Genomic DNA, 17,886 nt, shown 5'->3' with positions numbered 1-17,886 from the left:
CATGAACGACTCTGTTCATATACAGCCTTACTGGATACCATTTTGGATTTATCACGAAAATATTATATATGTATTAAAAATAGTATTTAGTAACAAATAATTTAACAATACATATTATGAATCACAAATTTATATGTAAAAGAGGCTTAAAAGATACTATGTCTGCTAAATAACACAAATTAAGGTACTTCAAAGAGAATATGAAACACAAATTTCTATCATTTTAACATTACAAACCACTACAAAAAAAATAAAAAAATATGGCCAGTATTGTCCGGTATTTACCTGGTATTATGTTTTCTAGTTGGTACTGTCCAGTATTGGGCGGTATTTTAGATGGAACGAAATTGGACTATGTAGGTACTGTTTTGCATTTAAAATGGTATGTACCGGCTGATACGGTCGAGGATTGATAACAATGCATATATCTTAGAAACATTAGGGTTGTATTTAGTTAGAAGATTTGATGAGAGAAATAGAAAAGAAAAAGAAAAAGAAAATGCAATTTCATTTTTTGTTTAGTCATAATGGAAAACATAGGGGAAAAGAAAGTAAGGGGAAAAGAAAGTAAGGGGATAATGCAATTATATTTTTTGTTTTGGGGTACTTACGTGTAGGTCCTAATAAGTGGACTTATTATCTAATAGGTCCTATAAGAAAAATTTATCACAAAAAAATTCACTAATTATAAGTTTTAACGACAATTTATAAAAATCATGACAAAAAAAAGTCATTAATTGTCAATTTTTAGTTTTTAGTGACATATATATAAAAAATTGTCACAAAAAAATTATTTTTAACGACAATTTTATCAAGACTTATTTTTAATAGGACTTGATGGGAATTAAGTTCAACTATTAGGACCTATTGATAGTTTACCCTTTTGATTTTTGGGTTCACTTAGGCCGTGTTTGGTTGAAGGATTTGATGAGAGAAATAAAAAGAGAAAAGAAAATACAATCTCACTTTTTGTTTGGTTATAATGGAAAAGAAAGTGAAAAGGAAATAAAATCCCATTTTTTTTGTCTTTTGGATTCACTTAATCCCCGTTTGATTGGATATAAGAGTTTGAGGAGCATATGTAATATCCAAGGATATAGGATAAGATGCAATATGTTATAGGATATGAGATGAATTATATATATTGTGGGGTCACTTATATTATATTTGGTTAAGATATGATATATGATGGGATAAGAGGAGAGCGATTATTTTTTATTATTGTATGAAAGATGAGCCATATCTGACGGTGGAAGATATACGATATCATTGAGGTTATGGCATATACCTCATTTTGTATCATATACTATTCAGACTCTCTATATCCAGAGCAACCAAACACAGGATATAAGGAGACAAAAAAAATTTGAGACCCACCTTATATTATATTTGGCCCCACCCTCATATTTAGCCCTTATATATTGTAAAAAAACAGGGCCTTAGGCCTTAGGCTCTTTTCTTTCCTCAATTCTCAACTTAACTAAAGATAGCTTAAAATTCGAATACTATCAATTCATTTTCCTTCACTTTCTATTTTCCTTTCTCTCATCAAAACCTCTAGCCAAACTTTTAAACTTTTGTTTCTCCATTCACAACTCTTCCAAACCTAACTTAAACTTCGAATCCTATCAATTCTTTTTCCTTTTCTTTCTATTTCCCTTTTCCTGAGCAAATCTTTTAACTAAACACAGCGTAGGGCAATGTTCTCGTGTCGGCAAAGAATGTGCAATCTTTCTACAATCATTTTCTCTATTGCAAGAATAGAAGAAATAGAAAAGCCTAACTCCAACAAAGACAAAAAGAGACAAATCCCATATATAAGTGAGAAAAGTTGAACTCCAAATTTCCTAATTAGGTGTAGAGTCTCGGCCAACAGATTATGTTTGGCAAGTCTATTGAGCATAAGCAAAACTTGTATTTTATTCGATTTTTTTATTTTATTTTAAAATGTATACTTTAAACCTCTACTAATATTGCTATTAATATTGAGTAACCATATTCACACTCCATTTTAGCTTCTCAAACTCTATGTGTGAGAGGCTAAAAGACAAAAATGAAATACGTGAAAAATGAAGTTCAAATATCATTAGTCCTAAGAATAATTTAGTTTAAAGCATCGTCTTGGAAAGGTTAAGAGAACACAACTTTCTTTTTGTTTAAATTGGCTTTACCTTCCATGATGCCAAGTTCTTCATCATTTTTCATGTAATTTTATCTTTATAAAAATATCAGTTTTTTTGATTTTTTTTTTCTTTGTTTTTCAATTTGATTGTGACATTATGAAAAGTAAGTGGGCAGTCCAGCCCATTGGGGGCCAAATATATTTGTTAAGGTGACCCACAATCTTTAACAGTTTAAATTCCTTACTCTTTATTCATGTATTTTTTTGGGCATTTTGTTGCCGATCAATTATCTATAAATTCATAATGCAACCCAAGTAAAAAATGCAAGACATCCACATCCACATCCCAACTCTATTCTCGTCTAAGTTTTGGTCATCCTAGCAACTAGAGAGAGTTAAAAATGAAGGCATCACACATTGCAGTGATTGCATTGTTGGTGCTGCTGTGGGGCTATGAAGCACAGGTCTCCATGGCAGTGACATGCAATCCAACAGAGCTGAGCCCTTGCTTGAGCTCAATGACATCGTCCGTGCCTCCTTCGAAGCTCTGCTGCAACAAGCTCAAGGAGCAAGAGCCATGCCTTTGCCAATATATCAACAACCCCATCTTCAAGAAGTTTGTCACCTCTCCCAATGCCAAGAAAGTTAGCACCACTTGTGGGGTTCCCTTCCCCAAGTGTTAGATAAATGAATGCCCCCCACATCTATCATTGAGGACTCCTCTCTCTCTCTCTCTCATGCTTCTTTTGACATACTATCATATATAGTAATATTAATGTCATATATGGGCCAGTATACTAGTATCTTATATAGTTATAATAATGTCTTCTGAATCTGGTGTTGACTACCTTGTACTGGCTATGGTATTATTAATAATGGAGATCTGTCTCTGCCTCCGTCTCTCTCTCATATGTTTAATTCATCATATGATTCGCAAAATATGTTCAACCAGCTTGGAGAAGTCATGTTGCTTTACCTAGTTTGGTGAGCGAATCTGCATTCAAGATACAATGAAGTCTAGAACATATCTGTTGTTACCTGACTGCATTTGCTCAAATGAAATCAAACACAAACACTCAGATTTTTTAAGTGTGCCAAGAATGAACTCTGTTTCTACAGAAAATAGACTGTACCAAATGAATTTGATTCTTTTATCCAGAAAAAATGCAATGGCAAATATTGTCTCATCATGCAAAATGAGAATCATATAACAAATACCCCAAATCTTTGCCACACCATAACTGAAGAAGCAGTGCATCTCAGATGTGTAAACAGACTCCAAAATTCAATTCATTTACAAGTAAAAGAAATGAGAATGGACAGTAGTCACAAGCTAATTGCTCACAAATGAAGAAGGTTTGAGATTTGGTTCCAACCCATAATCCATGGCCTCTTATCAGATGGAAGCACAAAATTAAGCGCAAACATCTCCCTCGACAAATTTCCACCTTCACAGAAGCCAACAAGCTTTGCTACAATCTCAGCACTCTCGTGTACATGGTTGGCATCATGGGGATCTATCCAAAGCTTGTTTATGAATTGAATCCTCCTATGCTTCCCATCAAGTGGGACTCCCCATTTTATATATAATGCCTCTCTCTCTTCATCTGTCAAACGAGTTTTTAACCTCTTCGCAAGGAACTCCCTTTCCCGCTTCAGTGCTCTTATACTGCCATTCATAGAACACAATTTAACTCATTTAAAATGAAATTAAATGTGAATCTCTGTTAAAAAAAAAAAAAAAAAAAAAAAAAAAAAAACACCTCGAGGATAAAGAGACTGTAGGCTCGTCTCCAACGTGAGCTGGGCTTGCATTACCAAGCTCTGCTAAGTGCTGTTGCAACCAAGACAAGCGCCGGAGTTCCACTTCCATGTATATCTGATCAGCTTGGTCTCCCTTGAATAACAAATAGAACTGTGTCCTGTGAATGATGGAAACATGACAAACATCCCATAACTCAATGATCTGCTGCCTCTGCTCCCTAAAAGTCACGTGCCATGGAGCTGGGGACTCCCCTTGTATCTCGGCTATGTTATCGTCATTCTCTACGTTGTATCCAGCTGCTTCATTTGCTTCCAGCTCAAGCACCTAGAGGCATAACATATGCAAACGAAGCAAATTCAAGGAAAAATCAAAACAAAACAAACACAAACACAAAAACAAAAACAGGTAGAACAATTTTGTTCTGTGTTTTACCTGGCAAACAAGTAGCTGCTTTTGATATTGCAGCTTGGCTACGCGTTCTTTCAGTTCTGTTACATATGCTCTTATGCTTCTTACATTCTCTTCGGCTGCATTCTGAAACATCTTCTGCATTTTCCTCACGTTTACTGAACTGGAACGCTGATATGGAGTACCTTCTTCACTTTTTGTTGGAGTATCTCTCTCAGACATTGCTGGGGTTTCACTAGGCATATTGTCATCATTTTCTGGAGCTCTGTTTTCAATTTCGGACTCAAACACTTGATGAGAAGATGATAGAGGTGAGCACGGAGATAGTATAAAGTTGGGCAGGTTGGGACTATTGCTTGAAGCTAAAGGAAGCAATTTCTTCTTTTTTGATTGATTCTTGGCTTTCATAGCTGCCTCATTGTTAGACTCTTGATCATTATTGTTTGGAAGGGACATTACCAATTTGTCTATGGATTTCTGAACATTTTCAAGCTGCTCCTCAAGATCTGCAATGTTGCTTCCTTGTGAGTGAAGTCTGGTTATTTCTTCCTTGAGATTGGCACTAACACTCTTGTTAACAGTGATCGCACTTCCAACTTCAACTTCTTTTGGGGCTAGTCGAACAGCACGCATATCCCTTATTTCTGCTTGCAGCTTAGCAATAGTCTCTGCAGCATCTTGGTTACCTAGTCTATGACAAGCCACCTCCTTCTGGAGTACTTCTAGGGCTCGATTCGCTTCTTCTCCAAGCTGCTCTTGGAGGTGTTCAAGCTTCCGAATTTCATGCATGAGTGTGAAAGGGGCAGTTGATGACTGCCTCATGGTCTGCCTTCCCGTTGTGTTTCTTGTTTTATCTTTTGGTGATAATGCCCCAGAAAAAGAAAGACACTTCTTCACAACTGGACTGGGTGATTCAAACGGCTTTAAACCCTGAGGTAGGTATCAAACACATCAAAAGAAAAGATAAGGGCTTTTGCAAATGAATTAAGAGAGAGGGGTGAGGGGAAGAGACAAAAAGAGATACCTGTTGTTGTTCCTCGTCAAGTTTTCGACGTAATTCATCTGCTTGGGATTGTGCAAGATCTCTTTGGCGCCTTAGTTCTTCGATTTCCATCTCCATCTAGGCAAAATTGGTAAGGGAAAAATGAATGTCAATTGAATCCCTGCTAAACTAATTGGGAATCCATGACCAAACCTAGTAGGTTTAACCTACTACATTGATTGGGTCCTATACCTGCTGAATTTTCCGATCTTTTTCATTTAAGGGATCTGGGGTTCGTAGCTCTGCTTCCAGTCTGGCTACTTCCTTCTGCAAATGTTTTACCATCTGCTTATCTGAAACAACCTGATCAAAGTATTAAAAACAAGATTAGAACAACCTCAATATTAAATTTTGAATAAGGAGAAAAGAGTTGGCAATTTATTTGCTAGGGAAGGTGAGAAACCAATAATACACACCATATTTACTTGGGCATTATTTGTCACTTCCTTTGCCCGGGTAGCAAATAAGAGAGTATTCCGGGATTGTTCAACATGGCTTAATGCTGGGCTCAAAGTGCATATGATGGCAGTACGAGCATTTCCACCAAGGGAGTGCTGCAATATGCGTGTAAGCTTTGAATCTCGATAGGGTATATGACCACTTCTTTTCCCAACACTGCAATCAGCAACAATTAACAAATGAACATAGCACGTTAACTTATCCGTGCAATTTTGAAAGATTGGAGGAAATTACAACAGAATGATCACCAAATAGATTAACTGAAACGATTTTAAACCTTCCAACTCCACAATACCATTGGAGCACATAGAGTCAACCATTTTGAATGTATCCAAATTTAAGGAAACTAATAGTTAATAATAACAAATTAGTCTATGAAGCCATTGGATCACATAGAGTCAACCATTTTGAAATGTATCCAAATTTAAGGAAACTAATAGTTAATATAATAACAAATTAGTCTGTGAAGCCAGTTCTACACAAGTGAAAACAAGAAAATATCCAAACATCCTTTCATTGTACTCATTTTGTTATTTCAACACTTTGTATGTGCAAAATAATATCTAAACATCCTGAAGTTCCTTTACAACAAGTAAAACTGAGAAGAGAAGAAAGAGGTTAAAGGAAATCAAAATACAAAAAGAATAAAGCAATATTTAATAAGCTCTGACCTGAGCTTCCTAATTACAGTTGTGAGAGTCATCAAACTAAGATTAATATGACAGCCTTCCCTTAGCCTAGCACCATCTGCATTCGTTTGTGAGGCTCGCTCACTGCCAGCTAGATCTACAAAGTTCTGCAGAACATCAATAGTACAAGTTATAATACAAAATTACTGTTGTCTGGACTGTTTTGCCCAATTATATGAAGGCAAGAGTTTGTTTTACCAGGCTTGCCACATAAGATCTCACACAATCTGAACTTTCACGATGAGTACTTTCTATTGTCTGCAAAAAATAATTGTAAGAAGTTACATTGTTTATCTACTTGTGCTAACATACATTACAAGTTACTAAGCTTACCAGCCTTATTATCTGGTGTGACCGTGAGCTAGTGTCATTTAGTGCAGTTTCACCCACTTGTCTTTGGGCTGCATTTAAAAAATTAATTAAAAGGTTAAGAAAATGCCACTCAAGACATGTGCACACAAAAAAGCCAGAAGCTTTAAATGTTTACCCTCGCAGATACTGATCAAATGTCTTAAATGTTGATCATCATTTGCTGTTTCTTCTACCAGCTTCTCAACCACAGTTCCTTTCTGCATCCAAGGAGTTACAGTAAACAAATATTAGCAAGGAGAAAAGACAAACACATGATTCCTGTAACTGTTAATCAGTATGTATAGGTTTCACCTCTGGATCATCTAAAAGCTTGAGGTTGCGTCCAGATTCTAAATTCAAGAGGTCCCTGACATTCTCATTATAGATTTCCAGCCCAGAAATTCTTATACGAAAATCTCTCTCTGGAGTCTGTTATGAAGCCAAATGAACATATAATCAGATTGAATGCGATAAATTAAAAAAAAAATAAAATAAAAATTGATGTTAATATTGAGTTCCCTGCATTGGTCAAGCATAAATTTCCACAAACAAATGGAATATTTTCATCATGATTTAGGGATGAGGTTTAAGTGAGTATTTACCTATGCGCAAACCTGATAAAAAAACTGAATTACATAGAATAAAGTGTGATGAAGCTTACATTCACTATGTGCCTATAAATATCATTAACAGCTTTCTCAGTGATTCCTCTCATTGTGTAGGTCTTCCCACTGCTAGTTTGCCCATATGCAAATATTGTTGCTGTAATACAAGAAACAAAAAATTGTTTAACAAGTATGTATGTAATTTCTGAAGTAGTAACAAAGACCAAAATAAAAAAAAGAATGATAGATGTAAAGGAAAGCATAACCATTGATGCCCATTAAAGCAGACAAAGCAACATTCTTCACTCCTTCCTCATATACTGCTTCTGTTAAACAAGCAGGATCAAAGACTCTATCTGAAAGAAGAAGCTTTATGCTATTAGTTTACATATAATTGAGAAAAATTAAACAATAAAAACATCTAGCTAAAAGAAAATACAAAGAAGATATGAGTGTCACTTAAGTACCGAATGTAAATGTGGCCGGTTGAGTAGCGCGGTCATGAGCTGGTGGTTTATACACAATCGTATTATCATCAATGCATTCCCATGCTACTTGGTCTTTGGCCAACTGCTCTCTCTTGTTTAAAGGCCTTAATCGTACTGTTACGACAATCTTCTCTTCCCTAACTTTGGTACCACCTGGAGTGGACACTGGTGTCCTATCTATTTTTGAAGCTGGTGTACTGGGATTTTTAACTGTCATATTTACTTTGTGTATTTGAAGTTTGCCTTGGCAGTTGAACTTGGAAGAAGACTGTGTAAGAAGTACAGTCAAAGCTTCTCTCTCAAGAAATGCTACAGAATTGAAACAGTTGCAAGATGAATGATAATTGGAGTGTTACTAGCCACCCCCAACTTGGGACTGTATCTGTGAGGAAGTTGGAACAAATTATAACTAGTATATGACAAAAAATAGCTGAATTACTATTACTTGTTTTGGGAAGTTGGTTAAAAGGTGGCTTTTTGACTTTTTTTTGAAAAAAACATGTAAAAAAAAGTAGAGAGGTGATATGACTCAAAATATGTTAAAATCTAAAAATTGGTTTTTAGCCAAGTCCCAAAACAATGCAATGAAGAAAAGTTGGAAATTCATATGAATGCTTTAGAGAAATAATTGAACAAAGTCAGAGTCAAGAGCTTCAATTCATCAATTGAGCAAACACTGTTAAGCTTTGAATTGAAGTAAACTAGATTTAACATATTTCAGCAAAATCAACATTAACTGTATAATGAACTAATCAAATTTTATTACTTATACAATCTGTAATGAACATCTTTGGTGACCCTAAAAAACCTAACAATCCCAAATCATACTAGAAAATGAGCTATAAAATTTACAATTTAATCATCCAATCCAACAAAACAATAATTTCTCATAGAACAATTAACAAGTCCCAAAAAATAAATACAAATTGCTCTTTTCTTCCATTGCCTTTTCATTTCCCTTCATAAATTCCTATACAAATCCAAGATCCAAACACAACCTAAAAGTTCAATTATCAGGTGCTATCACTACCATCCTTCACTCTACATATGTGTGTATGTATGCATGTTAAAGTTTGCAATTTTTGTACAAATGATGAAAGGAAAATTTGGGGATTTTCAGCAACAAAATTCACCTGAACCCGAAAGAAAACTTGTAAATTGTAATGAGGTCATATAAAGAAGGAAAGGTAATACTTACAGAAATCTCAAATCAGAGTCGATCGATTTACACTAACTTGGCGAATCGATGAAGAATTGATCCTTTTGAGCAGATCACAGTTGAGAGAGAGGGAGAGAGCAAAGAAGAGCAGAGAATTCTAGAGAGAGAAACAAAAAGAAAATGGGAGAAAGAGAGAGAAAGCTATGACGTTGTGTTGGGTCTCTCATGCTCTCTCTGGCTCTTCAGAGAGCGACCCATGGATTTTTGAATTTTGAGTTTTACAACGGCTAGTTGAGTTTCTCAGGTATTAATGTTTCGTGGGCGTTTCGTCAATATATCGCCCAAAGGAATGAATTGCTTATGTGCCCCCTCAAGTTTGTATATGTATACGCTTATGTTGTGTTTGAGTGAAAAATTTGGAGAGAGATTTAGAAAGGGAAATAAAAAATGTAGGTGAAATGTGAATAAAATATATTTCACTTAATTTCACACACTTTTTTCTTTTTCTTTTTCAAATCTCTCACCAAATCTCCCAACCAAACACAACATTAGCACCGCCCATGTTTCAAAACATGAATTGGACACCCTCGGAGACGGAGAAGCTATGCTGTCAACACAATGAGGATGGCTCCTCTCTATACCACTCTTTATTTTTCATATCCACCAATAATTCATTTTGTGGCTTCTATTTTGAATTTATAATGATAATTCGAACTATTCATCCAGTAGATTTCGCAATAAAGATCGTTTGTGCAAAAAATCAATTTCGTTGGATATTAATGAATAGGTAAATAAATTGTATTTTATTTTATAAAATGAATGGTTTAAGTTAAACTCATAATTATTGTTTATTTTAAAAAATAAAATGTAGTTTGTTCATGTGTCTTATGTGTTTATTGATAATTTTTTTGTACAAATGATCTTCATTGTAAGGTCTACAAACGAACAATTTAAACCATCGTTGTAGGCTCGGAATAGGACCTACAAAATATAATGTGGATAGATAGGTGGATCATGGTATGAAGGGGAATCATTCCCACACAGAATATGGCATATATGTAAAGATATTTATTTCTAATTTTTCTTATTAAAAAAAAATTAAAAAAAAAGAAAAAGAAAAAGAAAAGCATAACCAATTTGAAAATCATAGGCAATCATAGTTCAACTAATAAGTTAAATTTATTTTTATTTAGTAATTTTTTTTTTTCAATTTTAAAATTTTAGTTTTGATCAACTCATTAGCAATTTCTTCATTTTTTTAGTCAACAATATTGCCGCGTGGTTTCTTGTACATTTAAAGAATGTTTTAAATAAATAAATTCAAAGGCATGTCCCACCTTCCATTGGAAATTCTCATACTTCAACTTTGTTAAATTGACTTGTTTTGAACAAACTTGATTTGGCATTTGCTATCCAAATTTGTTTTGTGGTTTAGCCAATGATTTGTTTCAATAAAATTACCTACTATGTTAGTAGTTACTCAAATGTTTTGTTTGTTTTTGTTTTATGATGTAATTGTTATACAAAAGAATTTTTTTTTTAACAAATTAATTTATAAACTGGTGTAAAGCTAAATTGTTTTTATTATTTAGTTTCATCAACTTTTATTTTAAAAAACAAAACTTTTAATACTGTACGTCACATAAATTTATAGAAAATATTTATAATTTCTTTTTATTTATATATATATATATATATATATAATTTCCTTCTCGAAAATGTTTAAAGTTTTCAACTTAAAATTGGCTATCTAAACAATGCTTTTGTTTTACAACCACACCTCCCTCGTGTATAATACTTGATCAGATTGCTGGGGAGGGACATGTTGGTAATTACAAACTAGCAATCCCACATATAAATCAATCAATGCATGCATGTTCAGTCTAATTGTTTGGTTCCGTCTTCAGATTCAAAATTGTCACCATGTCTGAACCTCTCTACTTTTTTCTTGTTTTCTCTCTCTCCATCTTCTTTTTCTTCTTCTTCAAGACAGTTGAGGGCAAAGATGGAAATTCCTTCGCAGCACGAATGTGGCAATGTCAAAATTGAGTACCCATTTTGGCTCCTAAGCGAGACAACTTCGAACCAAAACTGTGGTTATAGAAGCTTTGGCCTTAATTGTTCGGCTAATAATAATGAAACCATCTCATCGTACGTCATGAAAGATATAGATTATACCAAATTTACCCCTCACTCTCATAGACACAGATGTTATTAACAGTCAAATGCGTCCTATGGTGAGTCACAACATTACCCTTGAGACCTTGCCATTGTCTTACTCGAAATTAGATTTGAACCTTACTTTTTACTTTAATTGTAGTGATCTATAGAGTGCTTGAGATTCGGTGCGAACCAGTCATATGTGTTTAAGGTGGGGAACGAGCCGGAGGGTATTGATTGGTACGATTATTGTGAGGAGAAAGTGGTGGCAACGGTGATGGAATCGGATATTGATGAGATTAATGACTTGATTAGTGGGTTTAGTGGGGCCATGAATGATGGGTTAGAGCTTGATTGGTAGATGGTGGCGGATTGCGGCATGTGTGAGGCGTCCCAAGGGCGTTGTGGGTTATAATGAAGTGGCCAAAGCCTTCTTATGCCTCTGCTCTGATAGTTCCATAGGCAATGATCACTGCAAAGGTATGTAGTTTTTTCTGTTTTTATTTTTATTAATTCTAGTGTTATGTGGTTGTTTGCATCTATTTTCGTAAATTTCCTATCGATAGGTGGATCAATTGAATGATGACACATGGTAATAAATTTAAAAGTAAAAGTCTTTTATTTGATCAAAGAGACACAAAGCATGAAAGAATTATTTAAGTGCATGAATTGTTAAAAGTAGTCATGGAGCAGCAATTAAATAATTATTGGTATGGTGGACTGATTTGTGTGAAAATTGGTTTATGAAGGAAAAGTTTTCACTGTCGATTTAGTGTTCAAAATGATGAGGAGCATGAGGCAGCAGGGAGCAAAGTTAGTTGGATAGAAAATATGAAGAATTATAAAAATTTGAAGGCTTTTAAGTGATGGAGCAGTTGCAGCAAAAGTTGGAGGTTAGTGGCTTGCAATTTCTAAGGGAAATGGGATAGTTGAAGTAGCAGTTGGAGGTTAGTGGCCTGTAGTTTTCAAGGGAAATGAGATCATGGATCAAGGAAAGAGGAGAAAGAAGAATTATAAAGGCCAGAAGTTTGCAGAGAGAATGGGGATCAATAATCCAACAATAACTAGTCTTTATTTTAGGAGTAGATTATCAAGTTAGAAGTAGTTTTGTTCTCTGTAATTTGTGAATAGTAGTTCTTGTAAATTTGGATAATTTCATTTGGAGTTATCTTTATTTATTTGAATACTGTTTATTTTGATTGTTAATTGTTTCAAAGAAGTCTTTGTACTTTCAAGGAATTTAGAACATTTATACAATCGTCTGATTTTCTGTTTAAATTGTTCGTTTAAAATTATTGCTTCGTATTGTCGATCTAAGTTCAGCATAATTTTTACTAATAATTTTGGCACACCCAATGGGACATATTCCTAATTTGAAATTTTGTGAGTGAATTTCTGACCACACTGCCAACTCAGTATCAGCTAGAGAGCACTGGCAGAATAGATGGCGCCTGATTGACCTGCAACATAAAGAAGAGATTCCGGCGGTGGTTCATCCACTCGGGGGCACTCCGACGATCAAGTCAGTTATTTCTCAAAGATAGATTAAGTGCTTAATTCACTGTTCAGAATATAAATTGCGTACCTTAGACCCATGGGGGTGCCTTTCTTTTATAGTTAACTCAATCTTAGTCCGAATAGAAGCCCAGCTTCAATGGATTTTTGCTCAGTGCTTATCCTAGACTCTCCACTAGATAAAGATAAACTCCCTAAGAGCTTTATCCTTATCCAAGCTGAAGTCTTTCTTCATTCTAGGACTCTTACCCCTTATTCGCTTATCCCGGATTCCGATATTTTTGGAGATAACCTCAGCCTAGCCAAGATCACCTCGGCGTCACGACCAGGACACGTGGCACCTCGGCTGACACGTCGGCGTCACCTTGGCCACGTGTTGGTACTCAGAAAATATATCCCCACAACTGCCCCTTAGGTTCAATTACCTTGGTATCCTGAGATGATGGAACCTATATCGTCATATTGTTTAGTACATCGGCTGTCTTTCTGTATCATCTATTTTCTGAGGTCATAATACACCGGCTTCCCACAACCAGGTCCTACAGTCTGTCTCATCAAGGCTTCAGAATTTTTAACCAATTTTATTCGAGTTTATTTAGTCGAGATATTCCTTATGGCCAAGGTCACTACTTCATTAAACCAAGAACTCCAAGAGTTTTGTCACGCATATGAGCTGTCATGCACAATAGTTCAGCCGTTTCTACCACGCGTCTGTCAACTACTGGACCGTGTCTGATATGCGCTATTCAAGTCGTTTTGTGCCTATGTGCGCCATCTGACATATACGTTGTTCTAGACTCATTAATTTCCTTTTGCCGCCTTTTCGCATTTTTGACAAAACTAGCACCCTCTCTCTTCGTCTTTTCACTTTACACTGCTGTCTTTGTGCAAAAAACTCTCTCTCCCTTTTACTCTACTAAATCCTCTATTGTTGCTTTCGCGAAGCTTTTTGCAACCATTTTTACGCTCTCCTCCATCGAGGCTCCTGCTGCAATTCCTTGCTTCTGGCTACCGTCTGATCCCGACAAACTCTACTTCGGCTTCATTTTTCTTGGGTGAGTCACTGTTCCTTTCTTGTTTCTCTTCAAAAGCTCTACTTTATTTATTTGCTGCCATTGCTGTTTTACTCGAGTTCTTGATCTATGAATCACGCATTTGGGCACGTTTATTCTACGATTTTGTTGTTGCCCAATTCGTGTCCTGAATACATACACACTGTTCAGAAATTTGCTCACTTTTGCCATTGTTCTTGGCCTCACACCCTTGTGCACACTTCATCACAGTGTTCTTGATAGTTCATCACTGTTCTTGATTCTGAAACACGTTATTTGTTTTATGTTTTCTGTGTCTTTTCCAGATTCGTGCCTCCAATCTTTGTTTCTATAGATCTAGGTTTGGGATTTGTTTATAGAACCCACAAATTCTAAGAAGAATTGAAACGATCCTCACAAATTCTTACCCCAGCTCACGTTTAGGTTTTTGCCGAGGTCCTTATAACCTTTACAAAACACCTTCTTTTTAAAATCCAACTCCTCCAATTTAAGCCGACGTTATGGGTATTTGGAAATATAGGGTAGACACCCCGACCAAATTAGAACACTTTAGGCGGGAGTTTGACATTCCGGCCGACGTTCATTTGAGGTTGGTTGGGGGAGGAGGACTCCATCATGCCCACAACTGATTCTATACCCTTCCCTGTTGTAGCTTTTATCGAGTGCGGACTTCGGCTCCCACTCAATATCCTTTTCCATGAGATAATCCATTACTATAAGTTGAACCTAATGCAGCTTGCCATTAATTCCTACCGAGTCATAAATGGTATAATTGCCTTAGCCAAACAAGAAAATGCTAGGATTACTTTAGCCGACATCCAATACTGCTACACCATGTGTGGCCTTAAAAACGAGAAAGGCTATATTTACTACCTCAAGCCGAGGTCCACAGAGTATAAAATCGTCGCCGACCTCCCAGACCCCAACAAGAGAGACGGGGATGATTACTTCATCATCTTGGGGAACTGGGAGTTCGCTCCAGATGAGGACCTCCACCTCTACTCTCTTCCTTGAACAGTTTTTGTAGAGGGTAATGGTAAGAGCCCAGTGTTTATACTTACTTTATCTTTAAAGTCTTCAATACTTTGTTTATTTCTAATGTCTGTTTTTCTTGCAGTTCTTTCCCAGCCAGAAAAAGGCTTCCGTAAGTCTTTTTTTCCCAGCAAGGGTTTGAAGAAGCTATTGGATTTGCCAGTCCATAAGCGCAGAGCCCCTCTGGTACTCAACTTTATCCTGACCTACAAGTCGGTGCTCCCCGACGTCCCAAAGAGGAAGAAAAGCCATTCTCCCTCTTCTGCCACAACTCCACCAACAACGTCCTCATCTCAGCTAGATCAAGGGACAACCTCAGATCCAGCAGAGCAGCCGTCAACCTCGGCTCCATATCTGATCCCACCATCTCAACGCCAACGCCGGCGACGAACTGTTTTTGCTGCCGAGATGGGCCGCCAGAAAGCAGTCACTAAAGGCCTCTTGGCCAACATCCCATTTACCATAGCGCTCAACTAGCATTAACCCAGCCTCTAAAGCCAAAACAAAAAAGGCTGAAGAAGGCTCAGCCAAAGGCAACGGTGACTCAGGTTGATACTGAGGATACCTTGCCAATTTCCAAATTGGCTTCAAGCGAGAAAACCCCTTCTGCTGCCGAGAAGAGGCCCGCCGAGGCCCAACCATCCGAATCCACCCAGTCAAAGAGGCCGAGGTCCGAATCTGCAACAGTTTCGGGCTCCATGAAGTCTGATGCCCCCTGGGCTCACCTATTACTTTGGAGGATAGGCTGGTAAAAGTTGATGATAGTGCCGATGACGTTAACGTCGGCGTTGCCCTTAGCACGGCTTCGCTCCTTCCTGGAGATCTCGACTGAAACGCCGAGATGAGCGAGTATGAAAACTTTGCTCTGATGCTCCAGCGTTCTGTTCAAGTAAATCTTCACACTTGGTATCTTTCTTTCTTTTTTATATTTAGAAGATTTTCTAATAACTTCTGTTCTGTCCATTTTTCTTCAAGCAATCCAGCACGCCCACTCCTTCTCAATGTAATCCTTTGAGACAAGAAAGGCGTTGGCCGACCAGACTAGAGAGGCTACTAGTCTGTAGAAGACCAATAAAAACTTGCAATCGAAAATGAAGACTTTGGTAGACCAGGCCGAGGCTGCTGTTAAAGCCAAAGACGTGGCCGAGGAAAAGACAGATGTTGTTGATGCCATAAACAAGGTTCTTGAGGCCCAGAAAAAAGAGGTCGAGGAAAAGACGGCCGAGGCCCAGAAAGAGCTGCAGGATGCCTTGGCCACAAAAGATGCTGAGCTCAAGGCCACCGACGAGAAGGGATACAATGAGGGGGTGGCCGATGTCATCGCGGACTATGAAAAACAGGTGAAGCAGGCCTGTAACAAGGGTTTCACCTTTGGTTGGATGACTTTACTAAAAAAGCTTGAAATCCCTGAGGACTCCTCCCTTAAGAAAACCGATGTCCTTGCCCTGCCATTCCCCCAAACTCCAAGCCAATCTGACGACGATTCTGAGTCTGAGGAGGAAGCTTTGGTGAGGAAGTCAAAGGAAGCTGCTCGGGCCAAGTCCCCAACTTCAAATGAGCAAGTCCTGGACTTGACTCAAGATAAGGAGGGTGAGGAGGTTCCCAAAGATGCTACTCCTGAGAAGGCAATATCGGACGCGCGTATTACCGATAAGAGCCTCGACCAAACCCTCCAGAAAATAAATGCCGAGCTTGCTGCTGAAAAGGCGGCCGACATGTCTTTTCAGCAGTCTTACGAGCTCCAGACCCAACCTGCTAGTGGCGCTAAAGAATCTTGGTTTGATGCTCTTTTTCTTTTTTCTGTACCTTGTACTTTTTCTGGAACAATGTAAGTAGTTCTTATGGCCAATGTGCCTTCTTTTGAATATAAATATAACCTTCTCTTCTGAATGTTCGTATCTTTGTCCTCATTTTACTGTTTTGTATGACTCTCATACTTAGAATATTTCTGCATATCTTTAATGTACACCTTAACTGTGTAATCTTCTCGGGGTAAAATACCTCGGTTATAAGCACCAACAGTTTACGTCGGCAAGTACATAAGTACTCATTTTAATACAACCTTGGCCTTTACTTGTAAATTCTTTCACAAATTTTAACAAGTGTTTGACATGATCTCGGTTTAACTTTAACTTGTAAATTTTTCACAAATTTCAACAAGTGTTAAACATGATCTCGGTTTAACTTTAACTTGTAAATTTTTCACAAATTTCAACAAGTGTTAAACATAACCTCAGTTTAACTTCAAACATAACCTTAGTTTAACTTCAACTTGTAAATTTTTCACAAATTTCAACAAGTGTTAAACATGATCTCGGTTTAACTTCAACTTGTAAATTTTTTACAAATTTCAACAAGTGTTAAACATGGTCTGGGTTTAACTTCAACTTGTAAATTTTTCACAAATTTCAACAAGTGTTAAACATGATCTCGATTTAATTTCAACTTGTAAATTTTTCACAAATTTCAACAAGTGTTAAACATGATCTCGGTCTAACTTCAACTTGTAAATTCTTTCACAAATTTCAACAAGTGTTAGACTGATTTTAGCTTGTATATTCTACCTTGTCAGGAACCATTTTCCAACTTTTTGCCCCCTAATGTGAACTTAAGTTCCACTTGGGTTCTCATTATGCATGTATTCTAGAAACATCATCAACTATTTTATCAGCCATAAGTGTAAAAAAATCAAGCTTTGTTTTTTACTTCGGCTAATAACAAAGAACAAGAAAATTTAATGCTAAAAAAACTTAAGATTGCAAGTATTCCAGAGCCTTGGCAACTCTTTGTCCTCATTATCTTCGAGCTGATATACCCAATTGCCCAATACCGAGATGATTCTATAGGGTCCTTCCCAATTTGGGCCAAGCTTGCCCTCTCTGGGATCCTTCTTGTTGCCGACGAATTTTCTCAAGACAAGGTCACCGATTTGAAACTCCCTTGGGTTTACCTTCTTATTGTAAGCCTTGGCAAGCTGTTGCTGGTATGCCGCCAGCTGAATTACAGCTCTCTCTTTTCTTTCTTCTAGCAGATCCAGAT

The 17,886-nt window shown here is 36.9% G+C and overlaps 1 protein-coding gene and 1 pseudogene across 3 annotated transcripts; one reads left to right on the top strand and one right to left on the bottom strand.

The window, feature by feature from the left end:
- The first annotated feature begins 2,523 nt into the window (after window positions 1-2,523).
- Window positions 2,524-2,805, top strand: LOC145789642 (non-specific lipid-transfer protein 2 pseudogene; annotated as a pseudogene).
- A 427-nt stretch (window positions 2,806-3,232) lies between these two features.
- LOC114261026 (kinesin-like protein NACK1) lies at window positions 3,233-9,439 on the bottom strand. Of its 3 annotated transcripts, none has more exons than XM_028201231.2 (15): window positions 9,128-9,439; window positions 7,909-8,311; window positions 7,708-7,797; window positions 7,498-7,598; window positions 7,149-7,265; window positions 6,973-7,054; window positions 6,819-6,886; window positions 6,684-6,743; window positions 6,468-6,592; window positions 5,754-5,952; window positions 5,530-5,640; window positions 5,320-5,415; window positions 4,320-5,225; window positions 3,886-4,211; window positions 3,233-3,791 (listed from the first exon to the last, which is right to left on the bottom strand). In XM_028201231.2, exons 2-15 carry the CDS (start codon window positions 8,144-8,146, stop codon window positions 3,464-3,466), a joined length of 2,847 nt encoding a protein of 948 aa, XP_028057032.2. In that variant the 5' UTR covers window positions 8,147-8,311; window positions 9,128-9,439; the 3' UTR covers window positions 3,233-3,463. The 3 variants fall into 3 exon arrangements, with proteins under 3 accessions (XP_028057032.2, XP_028057034.2, XP_028057033.2); XM_028201233.2 differs by having other exon boundaries at window positions 7,909-8,197; XM_028201232.2 differs by having other exon boundaries at window positions 7,909-8,238; window positions 9,128-9,324.
- Between the last annotated feature and the right edge of the window lie 8,447 nt (window positions 9,440-17,886).

The sequence above is a fragment of the Camellia sinensis genome, chromosome 4 (genome assembly GCF_055761805.1).
Source record: "Camellia sinensis isolate YWXY chromosome 4, ASM5576180v1, whole genome shotgun sequence".
Lineage (NCBI taxonomy): Eukaryota > Viridiplantae > Streptophyta > Magnoliopsida > Ericales > Theaceae > Camellia > Camellia sinensis.
The sequence above is the reverse complement of the archived record's forward strand: the minus strand, read 5'-3'. Positions and strand labels throughout refer to the sequence as shown.